General features: G+C 37.1%; 1 protein-coding gene across 1 annotated transcript in view; it reads right to left on the reverse strand.

Annotated features, from left to right (window-relative positions):
• Positions 1-781: 781 nt before the first annotated feature.
• The window catches only part of INTS2 (integrator complex subunit 2), a 63843-nt gene continuing 45753 nt past the window's right edge, over positions 782-18871 (reverse strand). Inside the window, exons 17-25 of the mRNA XM_039476859.2 lie at positions 16603-16767; positions 13830-14031; positions 10618-10743; positions 8687-8885; positions 5334-5585; positions 4866-4973; positions 4625-4730; positions 3434-3610; positions 782-3327 (exon numbers count right to left, since the gene is read on the reverse strand). Of these exons, the coding sequence (XP_039332793.1) occupies positions 3158-3327; positions 3434-3610; positions 4625-4730; positions 4866-4973; positions 5334-5585; positions 8687-8885; positions 10618-10743; positions 13830-14031; positions 16603-16767 (1505 nt within the window). The 3' untranslated portion in view covers positions 782-3157. The remainder of the gene's footprint in view (positions 3328-3433; positions 3611-4624; positions 4731-4865; positions 4974-5333; positions 5586-8686; positions 8886-10617; positions 10744-13829; positions 14032-16602; positions 16768-18871) is intronic.

Raw genomic sequence — 18871 nt, forward strand, 5'->3', positions numbered from 1 at the left:
AGTTAACTAGTTTCCAGAAAGAGTTTGCTGGGAAGAAAAAGCAGGAGGGAGCTAGTTGATTTGTTTGCCTCACTGTCAACTGTGATATCTTACCAGAAATGACAAAACTTGTAATTATAAACTCTACCCTTTGACCTAGTAATCTGAGCTCCATATATTTATCCTAAAGACATAATCTAAACGAAAGAAAATGTGATACCTCAATTGACAATACCTATTTGTAATACTGAAAAAAATTATGAACTTCCCAGTCTAGTAATATAAAGGTGGTTATGATAGATGAATTCAATACATTATGAAACCAATAAAATTGTAAAAATTAAACTTGCACCAGGCGCTGTGGCTCATGCCTGTAATTCCAGCACTTTGGGAGACTAAGGCAAGCAGATCACCTGAGGTTGGGAATTCAAGACCAGCCTGACCAACATGGAGAAACCAGGTCTCTACCGAAAAAGCAAAATCAGCCGTGCGTGGTGGCACATGCCTGTAATTCCAGCTACTCCAGAGGCTGAGGCAGGAGAATCACTTGAACCCGGGAGGCGGAGATTGTGGTGAGCCGAGATCACGACATTGCACTCCAGCCTGGGCAACAAGAGCGAAACTCCATCTCAAAAAAAAATAAAATAAACTTGCAAGAAAAAAATCCCATATAAGGTTAAGTGAAAAAAAGCAAAGCAAGGATAATGTTTAAAAGTAAATCCCTAAAAATACCTTCAAATTATTTCTCTTTTATAATTTCTTAAAACACCAAATCTTTTGAGTCACTGCTCCAGGATAACTACTCTCATAAATTACTAAGGGTTTCAATTCGCTCTCAACTTGTATTGCCATTTAATGTATGTGGCGTAAAAGAAAGGGATACACGTCGGCCCTTGGAACCATACAGGCCTAGAATACAGTCCCTTGAACTGTTCCCTTCAGGTTAACTCTACTGGAATGAAACACAAAAAAACTACAGGTTGGTTTGATAAAGAATATGTATGTTTATAAATCAATATTCAAAATAGCTGCACACATCTGTTTTCACTTGAATAAAAAAATCCCATTGTGACAAATTTTATACCTTTAACTTAAAATACATGAATATTAACATTTACTAATATATTTACACACTTTATTTACATCATCAACAAATCTGATGAAAAACAGCAAATGTGATTATTTTAACACAGCAGGTTATGACCAGTCTTTGAAAATTGATCCAGGAATGTATACTGCATTTAGTTAGAAAACATACTTTAACTTTTTCTGAACTCCTAGGGCATATCTATTCACATAAAATATCGCAAGGCCTCAGTTTAAAAAAAAAAAAAAAAAAAAAAAGGAGCAGTTGTATTTAATCTTGAGACTACAAAACTGCCTTGTCTAAAAATATGAAAATTCTTATGCTATTTTTAAGCATATGCTTTTATTTTTCACATCAAAATTACTTAATTGAACATTAAGCATCTAATAAAAAGTTATAAATATTCCATCACGTGATACTATGCACTTCATGATTTGAAACAGCTACAAACTCATTCTCATAGAACATGAGGTAGGGCCATTTTACAAAGGAAGAAAATGAGATGTGACTATTTACTAATGAAAAGGCTGAAGTTAAATTTCATTTCTTAAAAACTACACCTTCTTAGTACCCTCACTAATTTTTACAAGTGAAGAGGTCTAGCTGGGTGGCTCACACCTGTAATCCCAGCACTTTGGGAGGCCAAGGTGAGCATATCACCTGAGGCCAGGAGTTCAAGACCAGCCTGGGCAACACGGCAAACCCTCATCTCTACTAAAAATACAAAAATTAGCTGGGTGTGGTGGTGCATGCCTGCAGTCCCAGCTACTCAGGAGGATGAGGCCTGAGAATTCCTTGAACCCAGGAGGCAGAGGTTGCAGTGAGACAAGATCACCCCACTGCACTCCAGCCTGGACAACAAGGTGAGACTCCACCTCAAAAAGAAAAAAAAAAAAAACCCACAAGTGAAGAGGTCAGTTTCAAGTGGGGGTAAGGAAGTGTGTGATTGAGGTATATCTCAGAGAGAAAAAAGGAAAGTACTTTCTACATTGGATACTTAATTTTTTTTTTTTTTCAAATGAGGATTACAGTTTACCTGAATGTGTCGGCCTAATCAATGGAAGTTACTGACAGAGGACTGCAAAATCATTCAGCAAGACAATATTTTCTACATTTTAATTTTTCCTGAGGTTCAAACACTGCAACTTCTTACTCACAGATCTTCTCAAAGTAATGTATGAATTATAATCCTAATGACAAGCCAAGTGCTCTTTAATCCAGTGGGTTTTATTGCTCTACCTTCATGTAATTTGATACATATTTCCCCCCTCTGGGCATTAGGTAAGTTAATAAAGCATTATAAAAATAAATGTAAAACAAAAAACTAAATGAGATCTCTCATGTTCTTCTTTGAACAAAGATGTTTCTGTAAACACTTTTATACCAGTATCTTAAAATTCCAAATTATTCAAGTACCTCTTCAAACATATGGCTTCATATATTAATAAAAATTGAAGCAAATATGTGAAATCTTTAAATCCTCATCTGTAATTCCACAGAAATCATTTACGAAAGCTATGTGCCTTTTTAAAAGCTTTCTCAATACTCTTTCTTGAGAACAAGAATTCCAACTTGCATTACTATCACTTGCATTGCAAATCTTTTGAGATTTCTACTTGGGTTTTTAACTCCTAATATTTCCTTAATTCTCCTTTCTCTTTACACTTTGTCCTCTCCCATCTTTGCATCTTTGTCATGCTCTGTTACAAGCTCAGAATTAAAATAAACAGTAGGGCTACCCACAGACTCATTTTTATAAGAAATTAAATTAAAGGCATGGCAGTCTTTCTTCACTTCAAAAGCTAAATACAAAGCCAAATTCCCTTTCCAGTAATGAGTTTCTTACATGTGCTCCCAGCGGGAAAAAAAGCTCAGCTACTACAATATAAACATACCAGCAAAGTAGATCCAAAGACGTGCCAATCAAACACAAGCAAGCATAATTCTCATAAAGTTCTAAATTATATTCATGTTGAAGTGTTTTAGTGATTGCAAGACATTACTGTTCCCATTCAGTTTAGAGTTATAATATGCAGATTCATGTTGGGTGTATGCAGCAAACAGTTTCATATTTGGGTTTTAAATTTTTTTTTAAATTCCACTAACACTCATATTTATTATTTCGATTACTGTTCTTTCAATACAGTGACAGAGCTGTACATCAGGATCCATGCTTCCAGTGTCCCTGGATCCATTTTTATAAGATGAATCTTTACAGATTTGAGACCATCCACTTGGTTTCTCCTTTATTTGTTGAAGACCTACAACATAAGAAAAAAAAAAAATTAAGGCCAAGAAATCTGGAAAGCAATTTGGCCTTTTTGTTTGAGATATTAAGATAATCCTTGAATATAAGTTACCACTTACGTGTAATTATTGGATCAATGTCTCTTGTCTGAGTGGCAACATCAGAGGCACAAACTTGCCCTATTTGGATCAGCAAAGACATAATATCCTCATACAATGGAGGAAATGCTCGACAAAAAGACACCAAACTTGGCAGAGTTGGCATAAAAAAAGCATACCGCTTAGCCTGGGTTAAAACTGTTGGAAAGAAATGAAACAATATTTTAGTTTACAAATATAAAATCAACATAGCTTATATAACATACCAATGGGTTCTATGCTCTGTACTGGAAATATGAAGTTCTCTAAACACAGCAGCCCCTGTCTTCCGAAAGCTCGCAACCTAGTAGCCTCTGTCTTTATCCAAGATACAAATTATGCCCAAGTTTTGCGATAAGTACATGACATGTATTATTTCATTGAATTCCTACAATTTCATGAGTGACCAAAGTACTATTATGACACTCATTTTACAGATGAGAAAATTCTTTAAAAAGCCTTAGAGAGGTTAAGAAACTTGTCAAAGATCACAAGCTAGTAAGTGGTGGAGCTGAGACTGAACTCAGGCAGTGTAAACTCTTAACCACTACAAATAATTGTAACAGGACGTAAATACAATGAAAAGAAAAACGACAGGGTATCATGGAAATATTATAGTGAGAAAGAATACTAAATCAACTAAGTCATAACATTAAGGGTTGAATTATAATTCATATATTTTATGGTAGTTTAAGACCATTTTATTCTACAAACCAGAAGGTAGTTAAAATGTCAGAATATGTTTTAGAACTTATGGACACATCTAATATATTTATCATTCATTTATACATATGCTGATATTTTTCTGGAACTGAGCATTTGTAATAAATGATCTTGTTTTCTACTGACATAATTATATTCAGAAAGTATATTTTTTTCCATTTATAATATCTAGAAAGCTTTTATTTACAAATCTATATATACTCATTCACAAAATGAAAAACACAATTTGCCCACCTATTCATTCCCACTACACTATAAATCACATTTGTAAACAGAAAAATTTTCAAAAGAAGAATTCAAAAGATAGCATAAATTAAATTAGTATTAACACATATTGTATCACATTGTCTCTGAGTGACACAAAAAACATATTACATCACTAAATTCAGAAAATACGGGTACTATTAACAATTTATGCCAGGTGTTTGTTGATGCTGATTGGCTACATACCTGTTAGCAAAGTTCCCATGACATTGACAGCTAAACGAGCCACACTAAGTGACTTTGGTAATGCATATTGGATACACAAGTGAGAAAGCAACTGGATAGCAAATATCTGCAATACAAAATCCAGATATTACATGTTTCTCAAGACTATCTTTAGGTATTAAAAACTATAAAATGTTTTGTATAACTAGTAAGACTGGAGAGAGAGACAGCAATTGTCCCAAAGCTCCAAAATGCTCATTACCTGTTTTTCAAGTTCTGGCTGTGCAATAAGCTCGGGTATGAAATCTAGACAGATGTGCATAGATGGAATACCTGCGACCGTCAGAGGCAAAAGTTCGCATGGATAACCCTACCTCAACAAGAAAGAGGAAAAAAGTCAGAAATAAAATAACTATAAAAGTCAAGTACAGATAAAAATACAAATGAAAGATTTCATTTCCTTTCTGTAAAAGTTGCTCAGAAGGCTACAGTGCCCTATATGTAACCTGGCATTTCACTTTTCTGATTCACTAGAATAGAGATTAAATTATCAAACATTTCATTAGGTTAAAAAAAAAACAACTAAAAACCTGGATTTTTCTCCATATTGCAAAGGCCCATGGATCATTTGTGTTTTCTTTGGTTTCTAAATGATCCCTGCTAATATAGTATTCAAAGCCCTCAAGAAAAACAAAGTTAAAACACAAAGCATCATTCTTTGGAAACACACCTGAAAGTGAACAAGCTTGGCAATGTTGGGATCTGCAATGTACATTTGATGCAAGAGACAACAGATAAGGCACTGAACTTCTCGAAGGTTACAGAGCAAATTGTCTTCTCCTTCCTCTATTCCCTTATTTGGAGTGCTGGTGGTAATAACACTCTGAACATTTCTTAACAAGCTATCTGGATTGACACCATTTGCTTTCTCTTCTTCAGTAGGTAAGCAAATCTCTAAGAGAATCTGAACAGCTGCACTATCCTAAAAGCAAACAAAGCATAGTAAATGTAAGAAGTTTCTGAGAAGTTGGTTTAAAAACCAAATCAGATTTTATTTTCACATGAACAGAAATGAAAAAATAACTAATTTCTTAAACACACACACACAGAGGTACTTATAAGAGCAAAAGTGAGCAATCCATAGAGCAGTGATTCTCACCTTTTTAGGATTATGAACCCCACAGAAATCTAAAGAAAATATAACCTCTCCCCATAAAAATTAACATACATAACCAAACAGCATTACATAATGATGTCACACATCTCTAGACACATCCATGGACTCCAGTTTAAGAATATCTACTAGACCAAAACCTAAAATGCAATAAAAAAAAAAAAAAAGAAAGAAAGATCTACTAGAAGAGTGTTATCAATTCAGTTATATCCAAAACAGGCCCTAGGCAAAAATGACTTCTACCAGAACATCCTTTCCTTCCTCTTAATCTCCCACTTTTCCCAGGATGCTATCCTGATTTCCCTTTTTTTCAACTTGGCTACCAACTACTTGATTGCTCCGAGGTTATTGTTAATAACGCCTAAAAGTGACTTCCCACAGCTCTTTAACTTGAATACAGACTGTTTAAGGCTTTGGTTTTACAAGGAAGGAGTCTACCTTACCATCCATTCAACCTGCACAACTCATTGCTCAGTCCACAGGCTTGAGCATCATTGTATAGAACAGTACTTTAAGGGGTAACGGCAACACACTTGAGGACTCTATATAAAAAGGAGAGCTGGCCGAGTGCAGTGGCTCACACCTGTAATCCCAACACTTTGGAAGGCTAAGGCAGGTGGATCATGCAGTCAAGAGATCGAGGCCATCCTGGCCACACTGAAACTCTGCCTCTACTAAAAATACACAAATTAGCTAGGCGTGGTGGCACACACCTGTAGTCCCAGCTACTCAGGAGGCTGAGGCAGGAGAATCACTTGAACCCAGGAGGCAGAGGTTGCAGTGAGCCGAGACAGGCCACTGCACTCCAGCCTGGTGACAGAGCAACACTCTGTCTCAAAAAAAAAAATAAATAATACAGCCAGGCACAGTGGCTTACACCTGTAATCCCAGCACTTTGGGAGGCCGAGGTGGGCAGATCACAAGGTCAAGAGATCCAGACTATCCTGGCCAACAGGATGAAACCCTGTCTCTACTAAAAATACAAAAATTAATCCCAGCACTTTGGGAGGCCGAGGCGGGTGGATCACGAGGTCAAGAGATCAAGACCATCCAGGTCAACATGGTGAAACCCCGTCTCTACTAAAATACAAAAAATTAGTGGGCATGGTGGCACGTGCCTGTAATCCCAGCTACTCAGGAGGCTGAGGCAGGAGAATTGCCTGAACCCAGGAGGCGGAGGTTGCAGTGAGCCGAGATCGCGCCATTGCACTCCAGCCTGAGTAACAAGAGCGAAACTCCGTCTCAAAAAAAAAAAAAAAAATTAGCTGGACGTGAGCATGTGCCCGTAATCCCAGCTACTCAGGATGCTGAGGCAGGAGAACCGCTTATACCTGGGAGGCAGAAGTTGCAGTGAGCCGATATTGTGCTACTGCACTCCAGCCTGGTAACAGAGCAGGAGAAAAAGGTAGACTCTCATGGTTTCTAATCATGGTGCTTGGGGAAAGGGGGTTTTGGTATTTGGTTATCGTTATTGTTATTGTTTGTTGTTGTTGACTCAGGAGCCAAAGTGCCTAGGAGTGAATCCTGGTTCTGCCATTTACTAAATATGTAACGGTGAGCAAGTCACTTAACTTCTCTGGGTCACATTTTCCTAATCTGTAAAAAATTGAGATAATACTCTATACCTCATAGGTAGGTTATAAAAATTAAATGAGTTAATATATTTAAGGAACTTAGGCTAGTACCTACCATATGGTAAGCATTATATAGATGTGAGCTTTTATGATCTTCAATCCCTTATCTGAATCTCCTAGGAACAGATTTATTTTATTTTTGTTGATGTTGACAGAGAGTCTCACTCTTTCACCCAGGCTGGAGTGCAGTGGCACAATCTCAGCTCACTGCAACCTCCACCTCCCTAGTTCAAGCCATTCTCCTGCCTCATCCTCCCAAGTAGCTGAGACTACAGGTGTGTGCCATCACATCCAGCTAATTTTTGTATTTTTAGTAGAGACAGGGTTTCACCATGTTGGCCAGGCTAGTCTTAAACTCCTGATCTTAGGTGAGCTGCCCACCTCAGCCTTATGAAGTGCTGGGACTACAGTCATGAGCCACGGGTGCTTGGCCTCATTCAACAAATATTTATTGAACTACCTACTATTGTGTGCCAAGTATTGCTGCAGGAACTGAGGATATAGTGGCGAAGAAGACAAAATCCTTGGTTATTTGTTTCTTAAGATCAAGTGGAAGGAAAAAAATGTCAAATTATGGAGACAGACAATAAACAGAAACATAAATGCAGGTATAGTAAAATGTCAGGCAGTCATAAATACCATGACGATATAAGCACTTCAACTTTATATTTAGAAAAGTTTTTTGGCCGGGCACAGTGGCTCATGCCTGTAATCCCAGCACGTCATAAGGCTGAGGTAGGCAGATCACCTAAGATCAGAAGTTTGAGACCAGCCTGGCCAACATGGCAAAACTCCATCTCTACTAAAAATACAAAAATTACCCACGCGTGGCAGCATGCACCTATAGTCCCAGCTACTCAGGAGGCTGAGGCAGAAGAATCACTTAAACCTGGGAGGTGGAGGTTGCAGCAGTGAGTCAAGATCACACCACTGCACTGCAGCCTGGGTGACAGTGAGACTTGTCTCCAAAAAAAAAAATTTGTTGACTGAATGAACATATAACTCTAAACTCAGAATAGGTAAATACTTAAATTTTATTAAAGTATAAATCTTATTTAAACAGCTGTTTCATTCATATCATGAAGATTATTCCTGATTTCCGAAATACAATATATGTGATATTCAGAACCAAAGGTAATATCGTAATTGATTCTATAATAAAAGAAATGCACAATATGTCACAAAGGACACAGAGGGCATAATATGCCATCTATTCTACTGATTACATTAGAGGCCTTGCTCTTTTTGACTAAATTTTACTTTAGCAAAATTTACCTGAGCAGCCAGTAATGCATTTTTCAATTCTTCTCTGGTAACTTCCGGAGCATCAGTTTGTCCAACTAAACCGATTGTATTATTCTGGGAAGGCCTGTCTTGCTCTGCTGTTTCCTTCAGATGAGCACTAAGGTAGGCTTTCGATGCAAGAAGATATCCATTCAACATGTGTAGAGTAATATCCATCAGTGGGGGACATCTAAACAAGAAAAGCAGAAAAGATAAATATATCAGAAAGAATTTAAATTATAAATTAGCCAGAACATGATCAATCTAGTTAAATTGCTGAGAAAAACCTGAGTAGCATATAGTAGCTTTTCTCACTGAAATATTCATTCTCAAAAGTTTAATATGTACTTCTTATTCTTTATATTTCAAAATTATATAAATAGTATCATTTGTTTCATCTTATTAGCTAAAGTCAAATATGTATAATGTAAACTCTAAAGAAAAGACGACGGAATGCAAGCAAAACAATAGTGCATGAAGAAAAAAACTGTAATATGTGTACAAAGAGCTGATATTGTTTATAAAGAGCTCTTTAAGTCAATAAAAAATATACGCTAAAATATAAAGAAGAAATTAAATGGCCAATAAATATAGTTAAATATCCAATCTAACAAGAATATAAATTAAAATGGGAATCTATTTTTACCTATCAAACTGGAAAACATTATATAAAATAGTGCAGTAAAGTATATAATATCAAACACTGCTATGGAATGTAAACCAGTTCAGCCTTTCTACACAGTAGAATGAAAACATGAATTAAAAGTCTTGAAAATGAACACGATACTTTTGCCCCAGTAATTCCATTTTTCGGTTCTAATGAAATACTCAGCATGGGGAAATGAACATGATCACCACAGCACTATTGATAATAGCAAAAAATTAGAAACAAAATATCCTAGGGGATTGGGTTAAGCATAGTGTATCTATAAAATGGAGTACCATGTAGCCAATTAATATAAGAATATAAACTAGGCAAGGTGGCACACCTGTAATACTCATACTGTTCTTTTTCTCAAAGTACCATCCTTGACTCCCTAATCCCCATCTTTACACTATTAGATGAACGAATACTCACCTAAACCCTATGTCCACTCTTCTTTTTTTAACGTTAAATAAAGCAGTGGGAGTGGAGAAGGAACAAAGAAATCTGTGACTGGTTGTGATCAATCAGTTGTAAATACCACTACACTCCAACCAGCCCTAACTCCATTCTTTAAAACACTACACACGCTCTCTCTCCTCTGCATCTTTCCTGAACTTTTAAGAACATTTATTTACTACACCATTCATCCACATGACCATATTATTTAACTTACCACTTACCTGTCTTATGTCCCCATGTAGATGATAATCACTTTAAAGGCAAGTCCCTCAATTTACATATTTGATAGTATTTATCATAACAAGTGTAACTCAAAGATTAATAATAGAAATAAACTAAATTCCACCTTTTGAAATGAAGCCACTTCAAAGCAATGCTTAAGTTTAGCAACTGGTAAGGATTCAGAACCAAATGTGGAATCAATAAAGCTAACATCACTATTGGGTATGCCAAAAAGGTCACAGTATTAATGCAGTTAATGATTCACAAGGTACCAGTTTTTTAAAAACCTTTTTAATGTGAGAGCAGAAATAGTGTTACTCTTTACTAGTCTAAATTGTGAGAAAGAGAAAAACCACTATTGATGGTACCAAAACCAAGAACGACATTTCTCTATTAATTACATATTAAATATTAAAATGAATATAAATTTCACGAATAAACATGAGTAAAAAAATAAGACAAAAAAAAGGACAGGTCATACTGCCTAGTTATCTGCAAGAATACTAAGATATAAGTTTAAACTGAATTTCATCAATTTATTTTGACTCTTCAAAGTACAGCTCTATAATAAAAATGAAACTCAAATGGCATGTACCTGTGGACTCTCTGGTCACACCTTAGGACAATGAGAGGATCTATCATCAGATCATTCTGAGTATATTTTTGTTGTCGTACAAACTTTATTGAAGGCTGAAGTGCATTAACCGTCATTACCCATAACCTGATGAGAAAATAATCACATGTTCAGAACAGTTGTTATATACTTAAAAGCTGTAGCCATCCAGTCCTTTCTATCCCTGGAAAGTTATATTCAATAAATAATTTAAAAATAGGTATGAATGAACTTTGAAAAAATGTAAGCTAAAGACATCTAACCTATTATAATATCTCTAAAAAAAACAGAGATAAAACAGTGAACACAAAGTGGTCTCAAAAACGTTCACAGTTGTAATGGAATAATCATGGCATATAAAATTAAAACCGTAGTTATAACATACTTGCTATGTAACTCTGTGTAAATCACTGAGGCTCTCTAAACTGTTTCCTCGTATGTAAATTAGAAATGATGTAATACCTGTAAATGAAATAAGACCAAAATATTCCGTATCTGGTTCCATAAATATGTCATTATTCTGCATTTATCATCATAAAGTCTCCAAGTGAGAGGCCACTTTGAGATTAAACATTAATAGATGATAAAAGTGGTTACTAAAATGACTGCACATCATAATTACTAAGGGATATGCCAATATGGAAGGTACTTGATCTTACAGTGAAATCCAGGAATCCACCAGAGAACTTCCCCCTCTTAGATATGAGTGTACAAACAAGGATCATCAGACACTTAAAGAAAGCTTTTACTTTGAAAAAGATTAAAATATACAAACAGAAACAAAGGAACTCCAAACATACACACACACACACACACACACACACACACACACACACACAGAAAATGCAGAAATAAGGAGAAAAAAAAAATCTTGAACTACTAATATCCTAAAAGAATAAAATATTTTATACATGAAATAAGAACAAGAGGCATTTCAAAATATTCAGATAACAAATAGCTCTTAGAAAAATTAAGAAGAGGGCTGGGCACAGTGGCTGACACCTGCAATCCCAGAACTTTGGGAGGCTGAAGCAGGAGGATTACTTGAGCCCAGGAGTTCAAGACTAGCCTGGGCAACACAGCAAGACCTCATCTCTACAAAAACTAAAAAAATTAGGCACGGTGGTGTGCAGCTATAGTCCAGCTATTTGGAAGGCTGAGGCAGAAGGATCATTTGAGCCATGTGTATGAGGTTACAGTGAACTACGATTGTGCTACTGCAGTCCAGCCTGGGTGACAAAACAAGACCCTGTCTCTAAAAAAATGTGAATAAAAAATAAATTTTTAAAAAATGAACTAGAAATCTACACTTAGGCTAAATGTCAATCACATAGGAGAATAATTCAACATCTCAAAAAAGCTTCCCACACTCCCTTTCTCAGGAAGCAAGATGAGTGTGTGTTCCATTCACTAAAATGAGGATATAAGAAAGAGAAAAACATGGAATCTCAGGATACAAGTAATGCTATAAGAAAGAGAAAAATATGGAATCCAACAAAGAAGAGTAACAATAGCAATTCTAGGATGGCAAATGTGTATGTGCCAGATGGGAACATGAAGACAGAAAGCTATGAAAGGAATGTCTCCAAGAAAAAAAACAGAGTGTTTCTTTTGTCTTTTTTCAGACAAGGTCTCACTGTCACCCAGGGTGGAGTGCAGTGGCACAATCTCCACTCACTGAAGCCTCGACCTCCTGAGCTCAAGCAATCGTCCTGCCTCAGCCCCTCAAGTAGCTGGGAATACAGGCACACGGCAGCATGCCCTGATAATTTTTGTATTTTTTGTAGAAACAGGGTTTCACCATGTTGCCCAGGCTGGTCTTGAACACCTGACCTCAAATGATCCACGCCACTCAGGCTCCCAAAGTGCTAGGATTATAGGCATGAGATAATGCACCCGTCCAAAAAAATGTTAATGATACATTTTCTGATGTGTTACAATTAACTGTGAAGTAAATATCCCCTCAATAATGAAGCCTGGGGATTAATTAGTAATTAGTTATTGAAACCAATTTAAAAAAAACTGAGCAAATGAAAACAAGGTAACTATTAACTAACCCAGGGTATACGCTGAGTATGGGGAAGGGCACTTGCATAAGAATGAAATTATAATCAAAGTATCATCACATAACTCAATTATGAAATCACTTCTGTAGTAATAATAATATGCACATTAAATACTGCTTTAACAAAAATTGTAATATACCTGTGTTGGGAGAAGCAGGAAAAGGGGAAAAGCATATTAGAAGAAGTGGGACTCACAGGAGAGGAAGCAAGAAGAGAGCTAACTAAGCTTCACCATGTAGAGTAGAAAATCAAGATAATTTCTAAATTGGAAAATCAGGAAATCACAGTCATTATACGAGATACATGGGGAGGATATAAATGCCAAATAAAAAGATAAAAGAGCTGAAAATGGTTGTCTCTGGGAAGCTAAAGTCAAAAATAGAAAAGTGTGAGGCAGACCTTACATACTATTTAACTTCTTAAGCTATGTGCATTTACTGACATAAGTAAAAATTACATTTCCAAAGTATAAATATTACCAGATCCCACCCAGGCCTACCGAATCAAAATCTCAGTTAACTCAAGCCCAGTATTGTTTGCTAGACCTGTCCAGGTGTTACTGATGCCATCTGTGAACCAGCAGAGACCCAATGACTAAAGACAAATTTTGCTGCACACTGAAATCACCTGGGGAATCCTTTTGAAAAGTACTGATGCCTAACTCCCACCCACGGTCTGATTTAATTGGTGTGGGTTCCAACCTGGGGATCAGCAGTGGTAAAAACTCTCCAGGTGATTTTAATGTGTAGCAAAACTTGGAACAACTGCAAAGATGCAAGATACAACAGTAATCTAAATCATAATAAGCCACAAGTAACTATACATGATAACCCAAGTTTCAAGAACTTCCTAAAGTTGGAAATACTGTAATGTTTCCGACTTTAGGAAGTTCTTGAAACTTGGGTTATCATGTATAGTTATTTGTGGCTTCTATTTCAATAAAGTTTACTTTTACTTAAAGATACAAGAACTATTTAGTAGGCTTCAGAAAGGAGATATTGCCATATACTCAACAAATACTTCTATAAGTGGTCTTGTGAAAAATTTTTTCAATAATTAAGTTTAGGTTACTGTATATTATTACTGCTATAAAATTATCTATTACATGTAACAATACACTGAATTTACCTTCTGGGCATCACAGTATTAAGAACCATCCATAGTTTATTGACTGTTTGAAGAATTCTCCGTGGAACCCCTGAATTCAACAGCTGGTTCATATTAGATGTTAACACTTCTGCATATGGTATAAGTTCACTGGCAGAGAGTAGGGTCAAGTGTTCTATAATCTGCATCACTTGTGTGTGATTTACTGGGACAGCTGAAAATGCTAAAAAGAAAATTTAGCAATCATAATCTAAATTCTATACAGTTTATCAAGCAGGAAGTAATATTGTTCTCTCAGACTATAGGCCAAACAAATCAAGAAAACAATTTGGCTAAAAAGTAACTATAGTTACTTGCTATTATTTCCTATGGAAACCTAGATACAGTTTCAACTAAATTTATTAAAATAAGGGCCAGCCAGATGCGTTGGCTCACACCTGTAATCCCAGCACCTTGGGAGGCTCAGGTGGGTGGATCACTTGAGGTCAGAAGTTCCAGATCAGCCTGGCCAACATGGTGAAACCCCCCTCTCTACTAAAAATATAAAAATGAGCCAGGCATGCCGGCAGACACCTGCAATCCCAGCTACTCAGGAGGCTGAGACAGGAGAATCGCTTGAACCCAGGAGGCAGAGATTGCAGTGAGCTGAGATTGTGCCAGCACTCTCCAGCCAGGGTGACAGAGCAAAACCCCATCTCATAAAGAATTAAAAAAAATTAAAGAATAAGAGCCCTAAGAAAAACTCATGGAGATGTCGTTGTTCTTTCATAAAGAATGAAAATATCTTTTTAAAAAAATAACATTAATGGGATGGGCGTGTTGGCACACACCTGTAATTTCAAAAATTTGGGAGGCTGAGGCAGGAGGACTGCTTGAGTCCAGAAGTTCAAGACTAGTCTGGGCAACATGGCGAGACCACATCTCTACAAAAAGTAAAAAACATTAGCTGGATGTGGTGGTGTACCTGTAATACCAGGTACTCAAGGGGCTGATACGAAAAGATCCCTTAAGCCCAGAAGATGGAGTCTGCAGTGAGCTTTGTTCCTGCCACTGGACTCCAGCCTTCAGCCTGGGCAACAGAGTGAGACCCTGTCTCAAAAAAAAAAAAAAATCACTTTACTGACCCAAAGACTAATCTCATTTTCTTGGTGATTCAGACTGCTTTTATTTTTTATTTATTTTTTCATTTTAGAGATGGGGTCTTGCTACATTGCCCAGGCTGGTCTTTTTTTGTTTGTTTGTTTGTTTCTCTTGCCCTTACCAATTAAGAGCCCAGAATGGTTTTGAATTCCAGGCCTCAAGTGATCCTCCCACTTTGGCCTTCCAAAGTGCTGGGATTACAGGCATGAGCCACTGCACTCAGCCCAGGGTAATTTTAAAAACAGGACTGAAAGGAAAATATGCTGAAGTATTGCTTTTGATAGCTAACATTCATTTGAAAGGTTCAAACTTCTTGATACTTTCCTCCAGGTGGCCCCCTTTACAGGATGTAAGCACCCAGAAGATTGCTGTTACTAAAAAATATCTAGAACTATGCTCTCCAATAATCACTAACTAACCACATCTGGCTATTGAGCACCTGCAATAACTAGCTCCAATTGAGGTGTGTTGTTATATGTGTAAAATATACAACAGATTGCAGACTAGGTGCAGGAGTGTAGTGAGGGGTAAAATATCTCATTAAAATTTTAATATTGATTACTTAGTGAAATAATTGGCAGGCCAGGCATGGTGGCTCATGCTTTTAATTCCAGCACTTTGGGAGCCGAAGGCAGGCAGACTGCTTGAGCCCAGGGGTTCAAGACCAGCCTGGGCAACACAGTGACCTCTTCTCTACGAAAAATACAAAAATTAGTTGGGTATGGTGTCATGTACCTGTAGTCTCAGGTACTGGGGAAGCTGAGGCAAGAGGATTGCTAGAGCCTGGGAGGCAATGAGCCAAGATTGTGCCGCTGCACTCCAGAATAGGCAACAGAACAAGACTGTGTCTCAAAAAAAAAAAAAGTGGGGGTAGAAAAAAGAAATAATATTGGCCATATTTGGTCAAATAAAATTATTATTTAAATTGCTGTTGCCTGTTTCTTTTTACTGGAAAGTTTATAGGTGTGGCTCGCATTATATTTCTATTTAACAGTGCTGATCTAAAACATCCTCCATTAACAGCAAGTACACAGTCCTATTCCACTACACTTACTTCTAATCAGTTTAGAACCTTTCTAAAACCACAGCACCTTTTTAGTGATATAATACAGGACCTATGAGAGAAAAGATACAAGCACATCAGAAATAAATGGTTAAAATTCCTGGCGAGGCTCATTTGGTTCATGCCTGTAATCCCAGCACTCTGGGAGGCCAAGGCGGGAGGATCACTGAAGCTCACAAGTTTGAGACCAACCTGGGCAACATGGTGAAACATTGTCTCTACAAAAACTAAAAAAAAATCAGCCAGGTCTGGTGGCTCACATCTATAGTCCCAGCTACTTGTGGAGCTTAGGTAGGAGAATTGCTTAAGGCCAGGAGCTGGAGGTTGCAGAGAGGTGAGATCATGCCACTGCACTGCAGCCTGGCTGACAGAAAAATAAATAAATAAAAAAGGAAAGGGAAGGAAGGAAAAAGGAAGGAAGGAAATGGTTAAAATTCCTTAAACCCAAAGAGTATTTTATATACTTAAAATATATTCACCAAAACATTGTTATATCCACTGGAAAGTTCTGTATGATTGTAAGATTTTAATTAGCCTAGCATCTCCTTGTACTACAAAAGGGGTTAAAGGAGTATCAACAATTTACTGTACCTTCTTGGAGTTGTTTGGGAGAATGATTTTTAGCATTATTAGTCAGGAGCATTCGCCGTAGCAGGGCATCAGTCCCTGTGATTTCTTCTTCACAGATCCAGTCATCCACAATACATAAATGTGGGTAGTTAGTAGCAAGGAGACGTAGTAAAGCTGAATGCAACCCTTGAAAATTTACAGGAAATCAATTGGATTCTTTATGCTCAAACACCAGAAGCTTGCCCACCCCTCTCATTTTTATCAAGCTATCAGCCCACAAGGAAAGAGAATTATACTCTAAGTTAGTGTTTCTCAAAGAATGATTAGGGCACCACTAGCATCATAAGCTTGGGAAAGTTTATTTCATGTGCAGAATGATGAATACCATCCCAGATGACTAGATCAGATCTCTGGAATGGAGCCCTGGGAATGTGCACTTCTTGTGCATGCAAACTACAGTTTAAGAACTTCTGTACAGTAGTCTGAGCAAAGGAAACTGCCTAAATGAAGATCCCCAAGTAATATGATAAACAGTGAGCAGGGAACTACTACTTATATAGAAAGCTTTCAACTTTCTTCCACCCCACGCAACATAACAGTCTCTTAAAGTTGTTTGAGATAGCAATGGTTCAAGAGTTCAGGGAAGAGGAAAGAAAAGGAAGAAAAAATAATGTCCATTTGTGGGCTATCATATAGGATTCGGAAAAGGTCCTACTCAGAAACACTGATAGGGTTCTGTAGATAACATGCCCTTTCCTCTAACCCTGTTGAGAATCATCGCTATAGATGTGTAAAATTAGTTGCCCACTTTGAATACCTAAAAGGTCTCAGGTAGTTTATGTCCATTTTTTCACCTCTCCCTAACATTCATACAAAGTAAACAATGCCTCCACTCTATTGTAAGGAACGAAACAGGCTGAAAGACATTTATTAATATTAACAACCCCAAAGTCACACAGCTACGTATGTCAGCCAAGAGAAGCAGTACTGATGATACCCGCAACAGGGGGTATTTTTTCTTGGTTCAAGCAGAGTTAAAGGAGTTCAAAAGAAATAAGAAAACTTCCTGTTACCAAACCAAAACCTTGTTTATAACATTTTACCTATATCACAGTTTGACTATTCACGACTATTATGTATAATGTTAATAATGAGAGGCCGGGTGCGGTGGCTCATGCCTGTAATCCCAGCACTTTGGGAGACCCAGGGGGATGGATCACTTGAGGTCAGGAGTTCCAGACCAGCCTGACCAACATGGAGAAACCCTATCTCTATTAAAATACAAAAATTAGCCAAGAGTGGTGGTGCACACCTGTAATCACAGCTACTCGGGAAGCTGAGGCACAAGAAGTGCTTGAACCTGGGACGTGGAGGTTGCAGTGAGCCAAGATCATGCCACTGCACTCCAGTCTGGGTGACAGAGCAAGGCACTGTCTCAAAAAAAAAAAATTATGACACCATAAAAATGTCTCCTTAATGAATTAATGAAGTACGATGCTAAGTGCTTCGTACATAAGTACCTAATAAATATTGTTGCTATCACACTATTATCATCATCATCAGAATAGTAAGACTATGCAGTAGTAGTAGGAATCAAAGTACTCGAGATCTAATTATCCCCTTATTATGCAAATCAAATGATACCACTGCTTAATCCCAGTAGAGAAAATATCCAATTCCTTTCTCATAGAAACAACTTAAAATTGATGTTTCTGTGTTTGAAAAGACATTGTATGCCAGGCACAGTAGCTCATGCCTGTAATCCCAACACTTCGGGAAGCCGAGGCAGGTGGATCACGAGGTCAGGAATTCAAGACCAGCCTGGCTAACATGGTGAAATCCTGTCTCTACTAAAAATACAAAAATTAGCTGGGCATGGTGACAGGTGCTACTTGGAAGGCTGAGGCAGGAGAATTGCTTGAACCCGGGAGGCAGAGGTTGCAGTGAGCCAAGATCGCGCCACTACACTCCAACCTGGGCAATAGAGCAAGATTCTGTCTCAAAAAAAAAAAAAAGAAAGAAAGAAAGAAAAGACATTGTAACAATAAAAAATGGCATTATTTTAACATTTGAATTTCTAAATGCATACAGGAATATATGTACAGTTAAAACTGTACCCAACCAGCACAAAAAAGACTGCTTGTGAAAGTGTAAACTTATCGACATTTCATACTTTTCAATAAAGCATTATCAATTGCCAAATGTTGTTAAAAATAACATTTTTTGGAAACAGATTATACAAAGAGGCCAGGCACAGTAGCTCACACTTGTAATACTAACACTTTTGAAA

Source organism: Saimiri boliviensis, chromosome 17 (assembly GCF_048565385.1).
Source record: "Saimiri boliviensis isolate mSaiBol1 chromosome 17, mSaiBol1.pri, whole genome shotgun sequence".
NCBI classification, from domain to species: domain Eukaryota; kingdom Metazoa; phylum Chordata; class Mammalia; order Primates; family Cebidae; genus Saimiri; species Saimiri boliviensis.